General features: G+C 47.7%; 1 protein-coding gene across 4 annotated transcripts in view; it reads right to left on the reverse strand.

Moving 5' to 3' along the window:
* The window catches only part of LOC119434794 (serine/threonine-protein kinase N2-like), a 109,268-nt gene that overhangs the window by 35,106 nt on the left and 55,477 nt on the right, over positions 1-18,685 (reverse strand). For all 4 annotated transcript variants that reach the window (XM_049672173.1, XM_049672158.1, XM_049672161.1 and 1 more), the window contains 2 exons: positions 12,421-12,548; positions 4,292-4,503 (listed from right to left, as the gene is read on the reverse strand). In XM_049672173.1, coding sequence (XP_049528130.1) covers positions 4,292-4,503; positions 12,421-12,548 — 340 coding nt within the window. The remainder of the gene's footprint in view (positions 1-4,291; positions 4,504-12,420; positions 12,549-18,685) is intronic.

The raw sequence follows: 18,685 nt of genomic DNA on the forward strand, positions 1-18,685 counted from the left end.
ATTGAGTCGGTGCAGAAGAAGGCTATTCATTTTGTTTACCGTCGCTTTGGCCGAGACTTTTCACAGTCAGCTGCTCTTTCTGAATTAACCTCCAGTTTCTTTCCATACGGCGGCACATAGAATCTATGAAGGTTTTCTATTCATATAAGAACTCTAAAAATTAAATTATGTGGTTTTACGTGCCAAAACCAGTTCTGATTATGAGGCACGCCGTAGTGGGGGACTCCGGAAATTTCGACCACCTGGGGTTCTTTAACGTGCACCTAAATCTAAGTACACGGGTGTTTTCGCATTTCGCCCCCAATCAGAATGCGGCCGCCGTGGCCGGGATTCATGTAAGAACTCTCTGTCACCTCTCAGATCCCTCCCTTTTAATGCCTGCTTGCCTGGCCTCAACTAAAGCTTATCATGCCTCCAATATCAGACCACTCTATCCACGCACTAACACTTTCAAACACAGTTTTTCCCCCACATGATTGAACAGTGGAATTTGTTACCTGCGAAGTTCGTTCGTTACCCATTTCTCAATTTTTAAATGCTATTGCTGATGCATAGTTCCTTTACATTTTTCTATTTTTATGTTCCTGCCTCTGCATATTGTAATTAGTTTTACTCACATGTACACCTAATGGGCTGCAGTTTGTATAAATAAATAAATAAATAAATAAATAAATAAATAAATAAATATCAGCATTTTATGTACATTAATGCTAGCAGGTTTGGCCAGGAAAGAGAAGAGCCATGGTGTAGTATAAGCACACAGAGTGCCACTTTTTCTAGCACGGTCGTTTCTAGCACAGGAATGTACTTTAAATTTTAATAAAGAAATCTCGTGATCACACATGCTGATGGGCATTTTTTTTCTCTAGATTAGTTGTGGTCTGCTCGATTTTTCACAACTTCTCAGTACACAATCCAATAAAATCGTTGGGCTGCTGCATATTATTGTGAATTGAATGTCACACATGCAGTAAAAAAAATTGTCATATCCAAATTTCCTTAAGTTGAGGTTTCCATGTTTCAGCCGTGAAAATGAATTAAATTACTGCAGAGGTTTCTGGTACAGTTCCAGTGAATATCACCATGTCAGTATGCTTTTAGGAACAGAATCCAGCGAGAAACTTGACCAATATTTGGGGGATCAAAAGTGCCAGTACATGCAGTAGACTGCATCAACAGTAAGGCTGCAGCTACTGCTAGCGGCCACCATCGCATGACACCATGCACACATGTGTATTATCAACATCACCCACCAATGCTAGACCGCCATGTTATTTGTTTACGACGATGCAGATAACTGCAACATTGTTCATAATATTTGTTTGCATTCATGGCAACAGGGCATGACAACGCTGACACAATGCACATTCTTTAGGTCACCACCCAGGCACTCGTAAACTCACTTTGGTTTGGCATTTTCGTGTTTTGTTGGCACACTTGGGATCCTACCCGGGAGCCCGAATGAAGCGCACCCATTACAGTTTCTGTACTGGCATGACAGAAGGTGAAGCGGTGCATTCCATCCTCTGCTCAATTATCAGGATTATTTGCTGTTCATTGGCAACATTTGCACGTAAAAGGATGTGTGCAAATGAATTCCTGGTCAGGTGGTGTTTTGGGTTATTTTGCTTGTCTCAATAGCACCAAGTGTGTGCATGCAATGTATGTGAAGTTCGATAAATCAAAACTGCAGACAAAAATTATTTCGCTATAACGAAGGTGGGGAGAAAGGTTTTCTACGGAACTAAGTTCGGGAAACGAATAAACTTTGTTATGCTAAAGATTTTGCTAAATTGAGGTTCTCCTGCATTAAGCATTCGTACTCCCCACTTCTAAACACTGAGGACTTTCTCACTACAAACAGATGCTCCATGAACAAAGCAATCATTGCTGCTACGAATTTCTTGTGCCTGGTGATCCACAACCTAGTAGGCCTTCTTCTTTCTGGGGTTTTACGTGCCAAAACCAGTTCCGATTATGAGGCACGACGTAGTGGAGGGCTCCGGATTAATTTTGACCACCTGGGGTTCTTTAACGTGCACTACAACGCAAGCACAGGGGCGTTTTTGCATTTCGCCTCTATCGAAATGCGGCTGCCGCAGCCAGGATTCGATCCCGCGAGCCTCACTTCGCAGACTCACTTCGTTTAGTGAGCGGCATCCTGCCTTTACTGGTAAGGTTACGAAGGGCTCTAGTCCTAACCCTTATTACACAGTGGGCCTCTTCGATTTTCCACTTCCGGCTACCCACGGGCAGCCAGAGCCAGCCAGAGCGCCTTCATTTTTTTCGGGCTGCTCCGCCCACCGCATGACACACTTCCGCCACACGTTAGTTTTACTCGGGCTAGACGCTTCTGGCTACCCGCGGGCTGCCGGAACCAGCCAGGATGATTTTGGTCTGGCTGCTCTCTGGAAGTTCTCTGGCTAGCAGACGAAAAAAGAGGCGATGAGTGCTTGCCGCCATATTTGTGGGGACTTGACAGATTGCAACACGGGCGCATGAGGACTCTTACCTCGCTAATGGCTTGCGTCGAACGCTAGCGCGCCCCGGCTGACGTGGTTTTGGACTACGTCTCAGTGAGCGCTCGTGTACTTGTCGGCGCGGTGCGTGGATCACTTCACTGATTGCATTAAGCCCAGACCACACGTACGCTTCGCGGACGCGCGTAAACTCGCGTCTACGCGCCTTGCGGTTGCCGCGCCTAGCGAGGAATGGCGGTTTGCATCCACAAATACGCGCGACAGCGCGCGCTCATTGGCCTCACTTGTTTACACCTTGGCAGACGCCACTTCGTATTTAGCTGTTGGCAGTGCTTCAAAATGCTTCGATATTTATAAACGTAATTGTTATCTTTTTTGAGCTGTTAGATCAGCACAAAAAGTGAAGAAGAAGCACTTTCTTGCATGGTATAATTCTGCTTAACAGAGTTGGAACGTACAGCGCCGTCGCTGCGAAGCCAGGCGCGCCGGCGCGAGGCAGCCCAGGCGCGCGATAACTGAGAGGAGCTGATCAGCAAGATCGCGCCACGTTTCAACGCGTACGAGCCGTGCCGTAGCGTCTGCGCATGCGTGGGAGCGCGGACGCGAGCTCGCGCGCGTTTCCAAGTGTACGTGTGGTCTGGGCTTTACTTCTAGCGTTATCTCACTAGGGTTCTAATGCACCGTTCCGCCTTGCGAGGCGGTGTGGCGGCGAACCATTTGAAGCTTTTTTTTGTTTGTGTCCCGTGAATGCTTCTTCCCGGCCGTGAACAGCGCACTGCACTGTTGATCATGCTTGCATGGTATCTTCGTGTTTCACGCAAGTTGTCAAAGTTGTAGACGCTCATTCTCTCGCATTGCGGTGCCTTTTCAGTTCATGCCTTTCTTTGGTGGTATCCGTTTTCACATTGCTCGCGTATATGCGGCGATATGTCTTTTTTTCTGCAGTAGGTGTAGGCATCGCAACTAGCCCGTCGTGTTCGCTCCGTCTCTCCGTCGTATGCTTGGGTGGCTGCTCAAAACCAATGCATTCTACCTATACGTATATAGGCCGTTGATGTTAAAGAAATGCACTGGTTGAGATGAGTAATGACCACACATACATTAGCTTTATTATTGCTCTCATGATCGACCAATACTATTTTTCGTGTAAAGCTTTTTGCTGGTTACAGGCGGTGTGCATTTTCGCGTGCCAGCCGCAGCCCCAGCTCCTTCAGCACAGAAGCAGTATTACCGAGGAGCACCATCAGCCGAAACAAACTTTCTGAAATGGAATTCAAGCATGTACGAAATTTTATGCGTATAAGACGTACCCGATATCCTGCTTTTTCGTGTCTTGTCAAACGATGTCAAATGTGGCCGGTGGCCGACGTGATCGCTATACGAGCAGGCATCCTTGAGGCGATCGCTTAGGTGCGATTTCGGGTCTTGGAATCGTACGCGTTACATGCCGTTTGTTGAGCTGTGCTAAGTGAGCTGCACAGTTCGCGTCCTGTGCCTAGTCACGCGAAATCTCGCAAAAGTGATCGTATTCCCGAATGCAACTATATATTTTCAAGCTGGCAACGCATAAATGGGCCGCTTACGCCGAGCGCGCGCCGCTCACACCGGTCACTGCCATGCTCGTAGCATGTTTACATTTATCCCGCGGCCAGCGCTGTCCCGGCATTCGATTTTGCAAACTTCGGGCAGCTTCAGGTTGTCTTGGGATCCCAGCCCACATGACTTCCTATCAGAACCGGAACTAGCTGGCTGTCGTCTGGCTGCCAGTGGGCTGTCAGAACTCCGAAAATCGAGGAAGCCCAGTAACTCACCTTTCAACAACAGTTACTGTCGTTGCAGTTGTCACCTGCAGTGGCTCGCCAAGTTTATTTACTTCCTCCTCTTCATCGGGAGCCAGTTCAACTATGGGCTCAGGACTTGGTGAATGGCCACTGGTTACAGTGTTGGAGGCAGGCTGTGCCTTTTGCTCCACGGCCATTGGCGACGTCTCTTGTTGTAAAAAGTCAAACTCCCCAAGTGCAGACTGTGAGAAAGATGTCGTATCTGTTAAAGCTCCATAACAAATTACCTTATGTTTCATGAAAGATGTTCATTTAACAAAGCTTAAGAAAGCACTATGGATCCCAGCTTTGAGCATGGCAGGACTAAAATTGTATATCAATGCACTTGAACCTCGTTATAACGGAACGGGATATAACGAAATAATGGATATAACGAAGTAAACGAAATTCCCCTTGAAATCCCCATAGAGATCCATGTATTTAAAACATCGTTTTAACGAAGTGAAATTGTCCTGCAAATGGCTATAACGAACTAGAATCGTCTCCGAAACAAAAAAATACCAGACCGTTGCGCGCCGAGTAGATCACTTTCCGCGGGGTGCGGCACTCATTCGTTGCACCAGTTCAAAACTCACGCGTCGAATATATCGTTGAGCAACACTGGTCTTTCTCACCGCCACGCATAGCTGCGCACCTGCTCAAAAGCAGCAGCTCACTATCACACTTCTCCACTGACCTTTCTTGTGCGTGCCTGGCTACGCGAGACGCGCGGCGGTGTCAAGATTCTATAGAGAGGTTTAGCTTGTCCGGTAATCTAGTAAACGTGAGCAGTCTGTATGGTGCTGCCACCTGGTGGCGCAGAGATCAATCAGACAAAAACAGTTAATATTGCAGTAACCAAGTGTATTCTGCTTCGCTGCTGGTGTAAATTTTCGGCAGTGGCGTAATCGTGTTGCTGCCGAAAATTTACACCAGCAGAATAGTAGAATAAACTTCGTTACTGCAATATTAGCAGTTTTTGTCTGTTCGAGCTCTGCGCCACCAGGTGGCTACACCATGCAGGCTACTCTCGTTTACGCTTCTGCCCCAACGCCCAGTCCGCCTGCGTTTACCCAATTACCAGAGAAGCTAAACCTCTCTATTAGCGCATTCACTTCTACTGCGCGGCGTGCCATACAGGCAGTCGCAGCTGGGTGTGGCCTCAGAGATCTCCAGACTGTTGCGTCAGGTGATAAGCCGCGTGTTGCACCCGCCAAAGTTTCTTTCGTTTTATTCAAATTTCATCGCATGTGTGGCCATGTAGCGGTTCCGCGGCTGCAAAGCAGTCTTCTCATTTCCATATTTCCATTCCAAATGGCAATAACAAATATAACGAAGCAACGGATATAATGAATTTCAGCTTCCCCTTAAACATCGTTATAACGAGGTTCAAGTGTACATGAAAACATGCATATGTGCTACAGATATTCAATGTGGAAAATGTAATCTTTTGACAATGCAGCAAAGATGTCATCTAATCTTGCTTAACAATGAAGAGAATCGAAACTGCATGCTAAACAGAAAAGCTGCTACTTTCACTTCTGCTCAGCAATTCTATCCCACTGCTGTGTGCCACTATGCATGCAATGAGAAAGATTACTTTCGCTGCAGCTCGAAATAGGATTGGCAGTTGGTGATGCCCTAGCCATGCTGCTTCATGAATGATGGAGGCGTGACACACAACCGAGAACCTAAGTCACATTTACTGCTCAAAACTGGTAGCATGCGCAGAAACAAAGAACCAACTGAGAATTCAAATTGTCCTTGGCTTATCTGGATACTGCATGATTGATGTGTATTGCTTCTGTAGCACTGACTGTCACTGAAACCAACACTGCTGGTAGGATACCCAACACTGGATGCTTCATGCTCTCGCCTTGGCAGTGCTGTTTCGGTTATTCCTGTCTAGCTTAGTTGGTCACACAAATTGATATTAACATTTGTTGCTGTGGCGCAACAGCCAAAATAGGATCTGGAGCAATTTTTGGAGCAGGAAAATTCAAATTTGGAGCAGGTTACGAAAAAAAAAAAAAAAAAAACTGTTTTGGAGCACTAAACTCCAAATTTGGAGCAGTTTCACAAAGAATGCTTACTCATAGAATGCCATAAAATTTACCCCGCATAATAAACGCACCCCCTAACTTTGCATTGGATTTCTAGAAAAAAAGAAAAAAAAAGAGTTCATTACGCAAGTATATACGGTAATCCACATTAGCAGCGTAGGTGAGGGCAGGGGCGCGATTGGAGATCCTTGTTCGGAGCGAGTGTGCAGTTTCGCCGTGCACGGTTGACCTAGGCCATGCCCAGTGAAATTGAAAGCGCACTCCGAACAACGACCTCAATCGCGCCCCAGCACCACACTGCATGCAAATTTTTCTGCCAAACACATGGAAAGTACACATGCATTTCTTCGCGAGTGGTTCCCTTTCGTTTTTTTTTTCCGACGATAAGTCGCGACAATCCGGCGGTAGTCGAAACATGCAGTGACTGTTTGGCAATTATTTGGCGTTTCGGCGGTGTACAACGAAAATCGGCACCATTTCATTACCACGGTGCCAGTTGCCACGTGGAACCGAACCCTTGCTAGTTTTGTGCATTGCGTCGCCTACAAAGCTCACGCCGTCAGTGCCGGGTCGCTTGCTGTACCATACAAGTGAGTTTCCCGTGGAGTATTCGTACCCGCTCCGCTTGTGACCACATGCACACATACGGTGAGGATCTTGTCGAGTCAACGCGACAATGGCGAACTGCTTTCATTACTGCAAGCAATGCGCACTCCGCGAGATTTTGCTGCACATACAACACGCCGCACTGCAACCAGCAGCGAAAATATTTTTCGGCGCCCACTACCAAACACACCGTCTCGTTTGGGCACTCCAGTTTGGATCTCGTATGCGCTACTGGTACTGTAATGGCGTGTCAAGCTGCAAGTTGCCAACGCAGCCTTTATTTTTCGATAAAACTAGCTTAACCGAGAAATTTCGCGGCTGGTCGGGCGTTTTGGCACAGCGTGCCGCAATTTAAACGTATATCGCGGTTTTGGCGCAGCTCAGCGCGAAAATACGACATTGTACCAAAACGGTGCAATTGGTGCAGCTGTTGCACCCCTGCTATAATTAATACTGAAAGACCCGGTTAAACGAACAATAAACAGTGTTTTGAGCTTTATTTGCTTCCCAAAATTTGAAACTGGACCCCATAACGTTTTGTGGGTTTTACACTCATAACATACTGTTTGTATTTATGAGTGTAAGCAATCGATGAAACAAGAACGGTGAACACTGACACGCCACCCTGTCTGCACTCGAATGAAAGAACAAAGAAAAATGTGCACGCGAAATGTGTGAAAGGCCTTGTGACAGCATATGTAGCCGCATGCTTACTGGTCTCCAGTTCCACAACTGCGCATGGCACTGGCGCCACCATTCGGCAGAACCCAGAACCTCTCAGAGAAAGAGAGAGCGTGGCCTTCGAGATGGAGCGTGCAGTGGGTTAAAAAAAAATAAGAAAAAAATCCACCGCTGCAACCCATCTCAGAGGCCACGAGAGAGAGAAACGAAGAACTGGTCTCAAATGAAAGGGCATGCACGCGACCCGCTCCAGCACAACCTTTAGAGAGAGAGAAAGCAAAAGGGCCGCAGAGGGAAAGAGCAAAGGTGCGTGGCCCATGTGGCATTCAGCATCGCAATAGTCCCCCCTGTAAATCCCCCTGTGCACTCGTGCTCCACCTATGCACGGCGGCGTAAGGCTTCAAATTATTTGCGACGGTATGGATTTAAGAATTAGCAGGGTGCGTTACATATTGCTTTCAATACACTGTTGAACAGGCCGCGGTGGCTACTTTGAATTAACCAAAAATTCTAATTATCAAGTTGTGAATTAATGTGCTTTTATTGTACTTACTTTTACTGAATTACTGCTTATACCGAAATTGTTCGCCGTCCCATTCACTTCGTTATAACGAGGGTTTACTCTATATGCCGATGTTTCTTGTTGAATTTGCCTGTAGAATTCAATTATACTGACCCAATCAAATGATGAAGTCATGGTCACGAAGTGCATGAATTGGGAAATCATTGATATGATGATGCTCTCCCATGTGTGCGATTGCTTATAACTTTGAAGCGGCCCTTTTGTATAAGCGATGGCAGTCAATATCTTGGTCTTTAGAAAGCAATGACGAAAAGATGGTAAAAATGAAAACTGTTCTCTACAAAGCCTCTGAGATTGCAACTTAAAGCAGAAATTTGCTCTCATGAACAAATGAGAAACGACTGAATAATGCTCACAATACAACATGTCACTCAGCAACAACAAATCCTAGTGTGCTTGCAAGAAAGGGACCATGCATACAACCATGAGTACAGCATCTTTGCAAGTCTTCTATTATCCCTTGGGCTCGCTACAGTGGATACTCAGGGTTGGAGCACTATATTCTATGGAACAGTGCACAGTGTATCAGCCAGCCTTCTATCTCATTAAACGACACAGAGATTGAAATCTTCAGAAACACGCACAAGCATTTGACAGATTGCCTTGCTTTTCATGTTTTCTTTTTCTGTCTTTTTTTTCGTTGTCGCACATGCAAATTCTCTTAGCGTTCATGCCTTGTACAATAAACATTCAGTTGAGAGTCAGCGCTGTCCATGTGAGCTTCTTTGTCGTCAATGTTGTTTCTTGCGCTGAAAAAGCTGTTTACAGATGATTCCATGCTTGTTTATGCCTTTCGTGACCCTGTGGCTATATTTTGTCACAATCCAACTTTCTTTTCATATTCTTCGTGTCAAGTGTCCATGCCAAATGTCAGTGTCTAGGCGATAACTGAGGCACGGCGACATCGGAGCCCATTACAAGATGTGAAATAAATGGCAAGTGAAATGCATTGTTCTAAAATATGCCACATCGACTATGTGCATTTGTATGCACTAGCAAGCTTACACTATGGACATCTTGAAAGGCGTCACTCTTTTGCTTGCTTAACAGTTCCATGCACCACCTTATGTTAGACACAAATGCACGACTGCTGTATAGGTATGCTATTTCAGCGGCATACTGTCATCGTAAGGGTACAGCAAGCTCATTATGGTAACATTATGCAAACAAATCAGTGCGTGGCAATTACCAAATTACAACAAAGATTAAATGAGGTATTGCAGCCAATTCCACTTTATAGTCGGGCAGTGTCGTGTCATGCTTGTCCTGAGAAATCCAAGGAAAAACACAGGGAATGTGGGAGATGGAAATTCAAGACGATGAGCAACACGAGAACAACGTGAGAGCAGGAGCCAAAGTTTCGACAAGTGGACGTGTCTTCAAGGCAACATCTGCTCTCCTCGGCACAGTATACAGTGTAGACCGCTTATAACGTAAGTCGCCGGAGTCTCGAATATCCGCACTATAACCAAAACAGCTACAGTTAAACCTGCTTATAACGAACCTCCATATAACAAATTCCTGGATATAACAAAGTTTTTCTATTCCCCGCGTTACACCATAGAAGCACATGTATTTGAGACCTCTACGTAACGAAGTGGCAGCGGGAGACCCCCTCGAAATAACGAATTTTCCCCGCCAACAACCTAGAGATTTCACCCCAAATTTTGTCATTTTTGCGCGAGCAGCAACCGGAAGCACCTTCGCCGCCGCGACGGAATGCGAAACGGCGGCGTCGCGCTTGGCGTGCTCGAATTCACAGCGACTGCGAGGCGAGAGCGAGCGCATGTGTGCGTGCGTGCAAGCGTGCGCGAGGCGGGCCTGCATCCCTCGACCCGGCGATCTTGCCGCCGCGGGCATGACCTTTCCCCCTCCCTTCATTCAGACCTGATCCCACCGCTTGCTGTAGCTGGCCTAGCTCGCCAAGCCGGCACTCTCCTTTTCCAATTGATGTTGCCGAAAAAAAAAAAAAAACTTTTTTTTTCTTTACGCGCTAGCAGCGCCACTCTTTGGTTACTGCGCAAGTCTCTGCGCTTCACTTCACTAACGTGACACTAGGTGACACTATATGATGCTACGACACCATCATGTCGCTCGTTCTTCGTTTCCGACGCCTCGTGCTTGTGCGAAACGACACGCGTCCACACATCCAGTACCAGTACGAATTTAGTTAAGCAGCAAATGTTAAGCAAATGGTTAGTAAGCATTTAGTTAGTATTTAGTTAGTAAGTGAATATTTACAACTTTATACGGCCGATAAAACTACTATCCTTACTTCGTATAGCTGTCTGCTAATTTGCTGTCACAATCAATGCTTCGCCTTTCGGGCGAAACTAGGACTTTTTTGTTCATCGCAACTTTAGTGTATTGGGAGTAAATCTTGAGTGATAGTCATATTTCTGTATGAAAGCATGAGGTCCACGGTACCGGAAAAGATTTTTTTCCCTCTCTTTTGGTCACGGAAAACGGGTGCGCGTTACAATCGAGGGCGCGTTAGAATCGAGTAAATACGGCAAGCGTTTCTTTTTCGAATTTTCGTGCCGAACCTGCATATAACGAAATCCTCTTTATAACGAAGTTTTTCGGGAATTTGTCAATTTCGTTATATTCAAGTTTAACTGTATTTTATTGTGATAATGGACACTCCAGGCGCATTTCTGCCGTCACTGTCACCGTGCTCTAGGTTCCGTATTCACTTACTAAATAAATGAACAAGCACGGTGTCACGCGTGCACAAGCCAACATGAACACATCTCGCTCATTGACCGCGGAAACTGTCAAATTGTCGAACTGTCAAAACGCTCGAGTGACGAAGCACGGCGAGCAAATTGACTTTCGTGCTATCATGCCTCTCGCTTCAACGCGACCTATAAGCGGCGAAAACACGGCGCACGGCGGACTTTCCCCGTCGCAGATTGATTTCAAGATAGGGCCAAGGCAATCGTAAGTGGATCGTCGCAGATTACGTCCTGATAAAGAGCAGAATGAAAGAGCGAAAGGAATGAGTGAAAGCAAAGGGATGTTGGTATATTATTGACAATCGAATAACGAAAAAAAAAAATCAACTCAATGAAAAATAACTAAGCACTGTTGCTTATGCTTTGAAGTTTAGCATAGAGAATAGATTCTAAAGCTTCCCTGGAAACGTTCTACATACTACAACTTAAACTCTACATAGAACTTAAACTCTACATACTACAGTCAAATTTCCGTTTTGCGCGAGAAAGAAAATATAGAGAATCGTACCTCATTGATAAGTTCAAGACATTGCAAGTATTAGGCATGAACGTATAAAAGGGAGCTTCAGAATCTATACACTATGCCAAAGTTAAAAGCATGAGCAACAGCACTTAGTGATTTTTCATTGAGTTGCTTAGTTTTTTTTTTTTGTTATTCGATTGTCAATAATATTCTAACCTCCCTTTGCTTTCACTCATTCCTTTCGTTTTTTTATTTATACATTTGCCCCTCCCCCCCCATTTTTCCCCCCCATGAGCACCATTTTTCTGCCGCTACTTTTATTCTCTCTGTCAGACACGACAGTTCACTGACCTCCAGTGGAGCAGATACCACCCCATCCCCCTCCCCTGCCCATCGTCCAGGCCCCTTTTACGAAAAGAGGAACCTACAATGACACGTCAACCAAGTAACACACGGTGCTGCCTCAAATTCCTCCACCGACTATCAGTAGCGCATTATCTTTCTTTTCAATTCTACACCCACTCTCGCTTGTTACCTCACCCACCCGCCTTACCTTCTCTGCCCTTTAGAAGAACCCTACCTATATATACTGTGCCGAGGAGAGCATATGTCGCCTTGAAGAAAAGTCCACTTGTCGAAACGTTGGCTCCTGCTCTCACCTTGTTCTCGTGTTGCTCATTGTCCTTGGAAAGCAGGTTGCATGAACACGGACTGTGTGGGCATTTCAATATATTCAGTCAACTCCAATACATGCCCACTCTCGAGAGCGCCGTTCCGTCGTGGACACTGTCACTGCAAAAATAATTTTCTTTCACGCATATGACTGTAAAATCAGAGCCTCTTATGTGTGCCATACTTATGGGAAGGCAGGAAAGCCATGCTGCTTTTTCTGTCCCCAATTCAGAAATCCACTGCGAGGCAACTTTCAGTGGCACCCCTACAGGCGGCGCAACGTGCAAATACTGATGCGATAAAATAAGGATTACCTGAACATCTACTTCAAGTGATGTCTGAAGTGGTGACAATGGACTCAACGTGTCAGTTTCGTTGCTGTCTTCAAAGTTGAGCTTGGTTACCACCAGACTGTCCAGCTCAGGAGGTGTGGGTACCGGAGCTACAATTGCAAGTCAAGAATAAAGGCAATAAAATAAACTTGTGGACAATAATAAGATACAACTACATACAGCTCAGACCACGTATCACAAGTCTTGTGCCAATATTCGATATTTTAGTATGTTACGAAGTAGAGTCGAACCCACTCATAGCATTACTGGCTTTAACAATACAGTGGAATCTCGATGATACCCCGATCACGGCTAATACGAATTTCCGGATGATACAAATTTTTATGTGGTCCCGGCCGAGCCCCATTACTTTGCAACGTGCTAGAGAACGGTTGTAGCGAATCAATTTTCGGCCTGCGTCGGCTCATACGAATAAACGCCGCCGCACCGACGGCCGCGAAAGAGAACAGCAGCGCACAGTCACACGCTTTCTCCCTTTCTCTTTTGGTGCGGACGCGGCGCCGGACAGCGAGGAGGTCGCGTTGGGCGCTAAGAGTTTGAAGCGGTGGCGCTTTTGTTGCTTTTGTACTTTTCCTCCTTTTCTGCGTGCCATCAGACGGAGTGGCAGCTGTGCTTCGGGCCGTGTTCTTTGTGTTTGCGCCATTTTGCCTAGTCACAGCGGCACTCTCTTTTAAAGAGAAATTAGACATTCTTCGAAAGGTCGATAAGGATCCCAAGAGGAAGCGGACAGAGTTGGCTAAGGAGCTAGGGCTCGCAACGTCAACACTGAGCACAATTGTTGCACAGCGAGACTCTATCATGAAAAACATGCTTTTGTTCAACGTCAACGCGAAGCAAGCGAAGACTGCTCAGCACGTGAAGCTTGACGAGACTCTCCTGACTTGGTTTAAAGAAGTAACTGCAGCTGGTGTAAATATTGACGGTAAAGTTTTGCGGGAGAAAGCCGACGAGTTTGCACTTGCTCTGCACATCGATGGATTCCAGGCCTCAGGTGGGTGGCTGCAGCGTTTTAAGACTAGGCATGGTCTCGTTTATAAAAACGTTTGTGGCGAAGCGAAAAAAGCTGACGAGGCAGTTGTCAGCGACTGGCTAGCGAAGCTGCCGTCACTCATCGCGGAGTATGAGCCTCGTGATGTTTTTAATGCTGATGAGGCAGGTCTGTTTTTTAACCTGCAACACGAGAAGAGCCTCTGTTTAAAAGGCGAAGCATGCAAAGGAGGCAAAAAAAGCAAAGAGTGCATTACGGTTCTCTTATGCTGTAACGCCGACGGATCGGAGAAACTTAAGCTCACGGTAGTTGCAAGTTTCAAAAGCCCCAGTGCTTCAAGCGCGCGAGTCATTTGCCGTGTGTCTATCGCGCAAACAAAAAGGCGTGGATGATGGCGGCGCTGTTCGAAGAGTTTCTGTCGCTCCTTGACAGGAGGATGGCTTGCAAGAATCGAAAGATTGTTCTGTTTCTTGACCAGTGCGCCGCCCACCCGAGGCAAGTAACTCTTCAAAACGTCAAACTTGTCTTTTTACCCGCGAACACGACGATGCACCTGCAACCACTTGACGCTGGGATTATAAAGAATGTAAAGCACCATTTCAAAAGCCTTCTTGTGCACCGCCTACTTGCTAAAATTGATAGAAAGGACGAAGGCGACCTGCAAATAAGCCTCTTGGATACCATCCATTTTATAGCTATGGCATGGGATCGGGTAACTCCGACTACCGTAGCAAACTGCTTCGGCAAATGCGGCTTCTTCGGGAGTCCAGAAGAGGTGCCCCCAGAGCCGGAAGATACCATTGAGGATGGGGAACGGCTTAATGTCGAGTGCACAGCTGATGACTTTTGAGCGGCAGATGACAATCTCGCCACCTGTGGTGCGCGCACGGTAGAAGATATTGTCGAAGAGGCCACATGCGAGGCTGCTGATTCTAGCGATGATAGCGACGACATAGACGTGGGCGACGGCGGAGGACCACCACCGGCGGCTGAAACGCTGCATGCGCTCAACGTTCTGAGGCGTGCTATGGCCGCAGATGAAATCAGCGACGACACGCGCACGCGTTTTTATGGATTTGAAAAAAGTCTGCTAAGTGACCTGACGAAGAAAAAGAAGCAGAAGGACATCAGAGACTTTTTCTTCAAGAAATAAATGCTTTTTACGTACATGTACCTGAGTGAGTTCACCTCTCACTCTTTAATTTAGCTACAGTCGAATCTCATTAATTTGAACACGCTTAATTCGAACCGACGCTGTGGTCCCGTCAAACTTGCATGTATTCCAATGGGCGAAAACACCCGGTAATTCGAATTCGAAAGCATCTGTGACGGTTAATTCGAACATACCGCGCACCGACAATGCTCTTAGCAGCGAGCCAAATTACGCGGAGGCGCCTCCGATCGGCATTGCTCCGACACCGCCATAGAGCAAAAGCTCAGGAGAGACCCCTCAATGCCGCACGCGAAGGAAGGGGAAAAAAAAAAAAAAAGAACCGGGGGCGGAAATTTCACCCTCTCTCAACTTGCAAGGTCACCGTTGCTGCATCGCGCCGGAACAAGCGTTTACGTGCCGACTAGAGTGTTCTAGACAACCGTATTCTAGCACACACTAGTGCCGACGTCTCAGCCACGTGGATAAAATGGCAGTGAACCCTTCTCCTTTAAGCTTCCTCTATTTTCTAATCACGTGTTGACCTTGCACGCTGCGGCTGCAGCGCAGAGGGAAGCAGCGGCGGAGGCGCAGTCCAGCCAACGAAACTGCCCCCCCCCCCCCCCCCCCACGCTGGCAAACACTCGCTTCCCGATAACGGCCGAAAACGAAACTTCAGGGAGCGGGCTAAAATAAGCTGGCGCCGGCACGGCGGCGGGCACGCACGGAGATAGTCGAAGGTGAGAGAGCTACGAGAGGGAGGGCGAGGGGAGCCACCGAAGTGGCGGAGTTGCCGCGACCAAACCGCTTCCCTGCCGCCCTCCTCCCTCACCTTCGACGGTCTCCGCGCGCACCCGTGTGCCGGCGCCGCCCGCTCCCTGAAGCTTCGTTTTTTGCCGTTATCGAGAAGCGACCGTTAGCTGGTGTGGGCAGTTTCGTGGCCCGCGCTTGCTATGCGCTTGCACGCCGCGATATTTCACGACTCGCGCCGTTCGTGCATCGTGCTACGGTGCACGAATACTTCAAAAATACGACCTTCTTTTAATTCGAACTTATTTTAATTCGAACAAATTTTCGGGCCCCTTCGAGTTGAATTATCGAGATTCGACTGTAGATTTAATAGTGTTTCGATGATACAAATCTCACGGGATTACGAAAATTATTCGTATTAGCCGAAATTCGTATCATCGAGATTTCACTGTAATTGGATGTAACAATGAGCAGCTGCAACTTTTGTGTGTTCTATGGTAAAATAAGCCGCTTACTACAATGTTTCCAATCTGCATTATTGACTACAGTTAAACCTGGATATAACAAAATTGACAAATTCCCGAAAAACTTCGTTATAAAGAGGATTTCGTTAAATGCAGGCTCGGCACGAAAATTGGGAAAAGAAACGCTTACCGTATTTACTCGATTCTAACTCGCCCTCAATTGTAACACGCAACCGTTTTCCGTTTTCGTCGAAGCACTCATCCTTGGAATGTCAAACCAGGTACCGGATGCGTGGACGCGTTTCGTTTCGCACAAGCGCGAGGCATCGGAAACGAAGAGCGAGCGTCACGATGGCGTCGTAGCGTCGTATAGTGTTACAGTAGAACCCCGCTGTTACGTTCCCGGGGGCTGCATTTTCCCGGCTGTTACATCGTTTTCGGCCGGTCCTGGCACAGCTCCCATAGAACCCAATGCATTGATAACCCCGCAGTTGCGTCGCAACTGTGGGACCGTTCCGGCATCATACAGTGCGAACTGCCACCCTGCGCCGGCCCGAGCGGCCATTTTGACTTTTCATGTCGCTTGGCTTGGTGGCTTGACGATGGCACTGGCCGCCTAAAGTGCCGGGGGCGACAACTATGACTTATTTTCGGTTTCCGCCAGCAAAAGAATGGTCCTTGAGATCCCTATTTGCTATATAAAGATGATGTCTATGACGCGCTGTGGCCCTAAAATTGGTTTTGGCTCATAGATATTCCGTATAAAGTCCAAGGGCGATAACGCAGTCGCCGCGCGCCGTATGCTGTATGTGCGAGTGAAATCGTGCAAGGGGAGCCAACGACTACGTCTAAATCTCGCGCGCGCAAGAAAAGCAGGGAGGAAGCGCGCCTTCTGTTGCGCTTGAGGCACCGGCGAGGGGGGAAGGATAGCGGGGCGGCGTTGTACTGTACTCTGGCATCAACTGCGTACTGCCCATCGGCGCGTGGTCACGCGGGCCGTATCTTGAAAGCGATCTGCATTGGGGCAGAGTCTAGCAGTGTAGGTGCGTCGGCGGCTCGTAGCTTTGTGCGTGCTGTGTGTTCTCGGTGCTCAGTTTGCGTTGAAGCGATAGACAACAGCCCGAAGGTCACTTCGCTCGCTTCTCCAGCGGCACTTCCACACGCCGCCAGCGTTTGACAGCGCGTCTGCGCTCATCGAGTGTGATGTGTCACAGCATCTACCAGCGCTTTGGCAACATCAACTCCAAAAGGAGAGAGTGCCGGCTTGGCGGGCTAGGCCAGCTGCAGCAAGCGGCAGGATCAGGTTTGAATGAAGGGAGGGGGAAAGGTCATGCCCGCGGCGGCGAGATCGCTGGGTCGAGGGATGCAGGCTCGCTTCACGCACGCACGCACGCACACGTGCGCTCGGTTCGCATTCCTTCGCGGCGGAGAAGGTGCTTCCGGTTGCTGCTCGCGCAAAAATGACAAAATTTGGGCCGAAATTTCTAGGTTGTCGGAGGGAAAATTCATTATATTGGGGGGGTCTCCCGCTGCCACTTCGTTATGTAGAGGTCTCAAATACATGTGCTTCTATGGAGTAACGGCGGGGAAATAGAAAAACTTCGTTATATCCAGGAATTATTTATATGGAGGTTCGTTATAAGCAGGTTTAACTGTATAATAATTACATCTGGCTACTGGGTGTCTGCACCGCTAAGAAAAGAAAGGCGAAATCCGGAAAAAGAAAACTAAGCGACCTTTATGGTCCCTTTAAGCCCCTAACCTTAGGTTAATGCATGTCCTTCTCCTACTACACCCAGAGGAGCAACTGACGACATGTCCTAACGCGCTGGCGCAGCGCGCGTTACGAAGTAAGGGTAGTAGTTTTACACGACCGATAAAACTACTATTCTTACTTTGTATAGCTGTCGATGCATTTGCTATCGCAATCGATGGTTCGCCTTTCGGGCGAAACTGCGACTTCTCCAGATGTGGCCACAGAAAAAAAATCGCTTGAAATTTTACCCGGCATAATAAACGCGCCCCTCCCAACTTTGCGCATATTTTTTTTGGGGAAAAAAAAAAAGCGTTCATTATGCGAGCAAATACGGTACGTCCTTCCACCATGGGAACAACGACCGCTCAAACATTCCTGTCTATATTCACGCAGCTCGAATAGGCGTGCTGCCACCGTGCAATGTTGCAAAGTTTCAGCAGTTACAACGCCATTATCAGAATACAGTAGAACCCCGCTGTTACGTTCCCGGGTGCTGCGTTTTCCCGGCTGTTACGTCGTTTTCGGCCGGTCCCGGCACAGCTCCCATAGAACCCAATGCATTGGTAACCCCGCTGTTACGTCGCAACTGTGGGACCGTTCCCGCATCATACGTTGCGAACTGCCACACCGCGCCGGCCCGAGCGGCCATTTTGACTTTTCATGTCGCTTGGCTTGGTTGCTTGACGATGGCATTGGCCGCCCAAAGTGCTGGGGGCGACATTTATTACGTATTTTCGGTTTCCGCCAGCAAAAGTATGACCTTTGATATCAGCTTTTGCTATCTAAAGATGATGTCTATGACGCGTTGCAGCCCTAAAATTGGTTTTGGCTCATAGATGTTCCGTATAAAGTCCAAGGGCGATAACGCCGTCGCCGCGCGCCGTATGCTTTCTTTCGCGCGCGAGACGCAGTCGTCGGCTCCCCTCGCACGCTTTCACTCGCACATACAGCATACGTCGCCGCGCGCCGTATGCTGTATGTGCGAGTGAAAGCTTGCGAGGGAAGCCGCGCGGCCGTATGCTGAATGTGCGAGGGGAGCCGACGACCGCATCTCGCGCGCGAAAGAAAAGCAGGGAGGAAACGCGCCTCCTTCCGTTGCGCTCGAGGCACCAGCGAGG

Source organism: Dermacentor silvarum, chromosome 1 (genome assembly GCF_013339745.2).
Source record: "Dermacentor silvarum isolate Dsil-2018 chromosome 1, BIME_Dsil_1.4, whole genome shotgun sequence".
NCBI classification, from domain to species: domain Eukaryota; kingdom Metazoa; phylum Arthropoda; class Arachnida; order Ixodida; family Ixodidae; genus Dermacentor; species Dermacentor silvarum.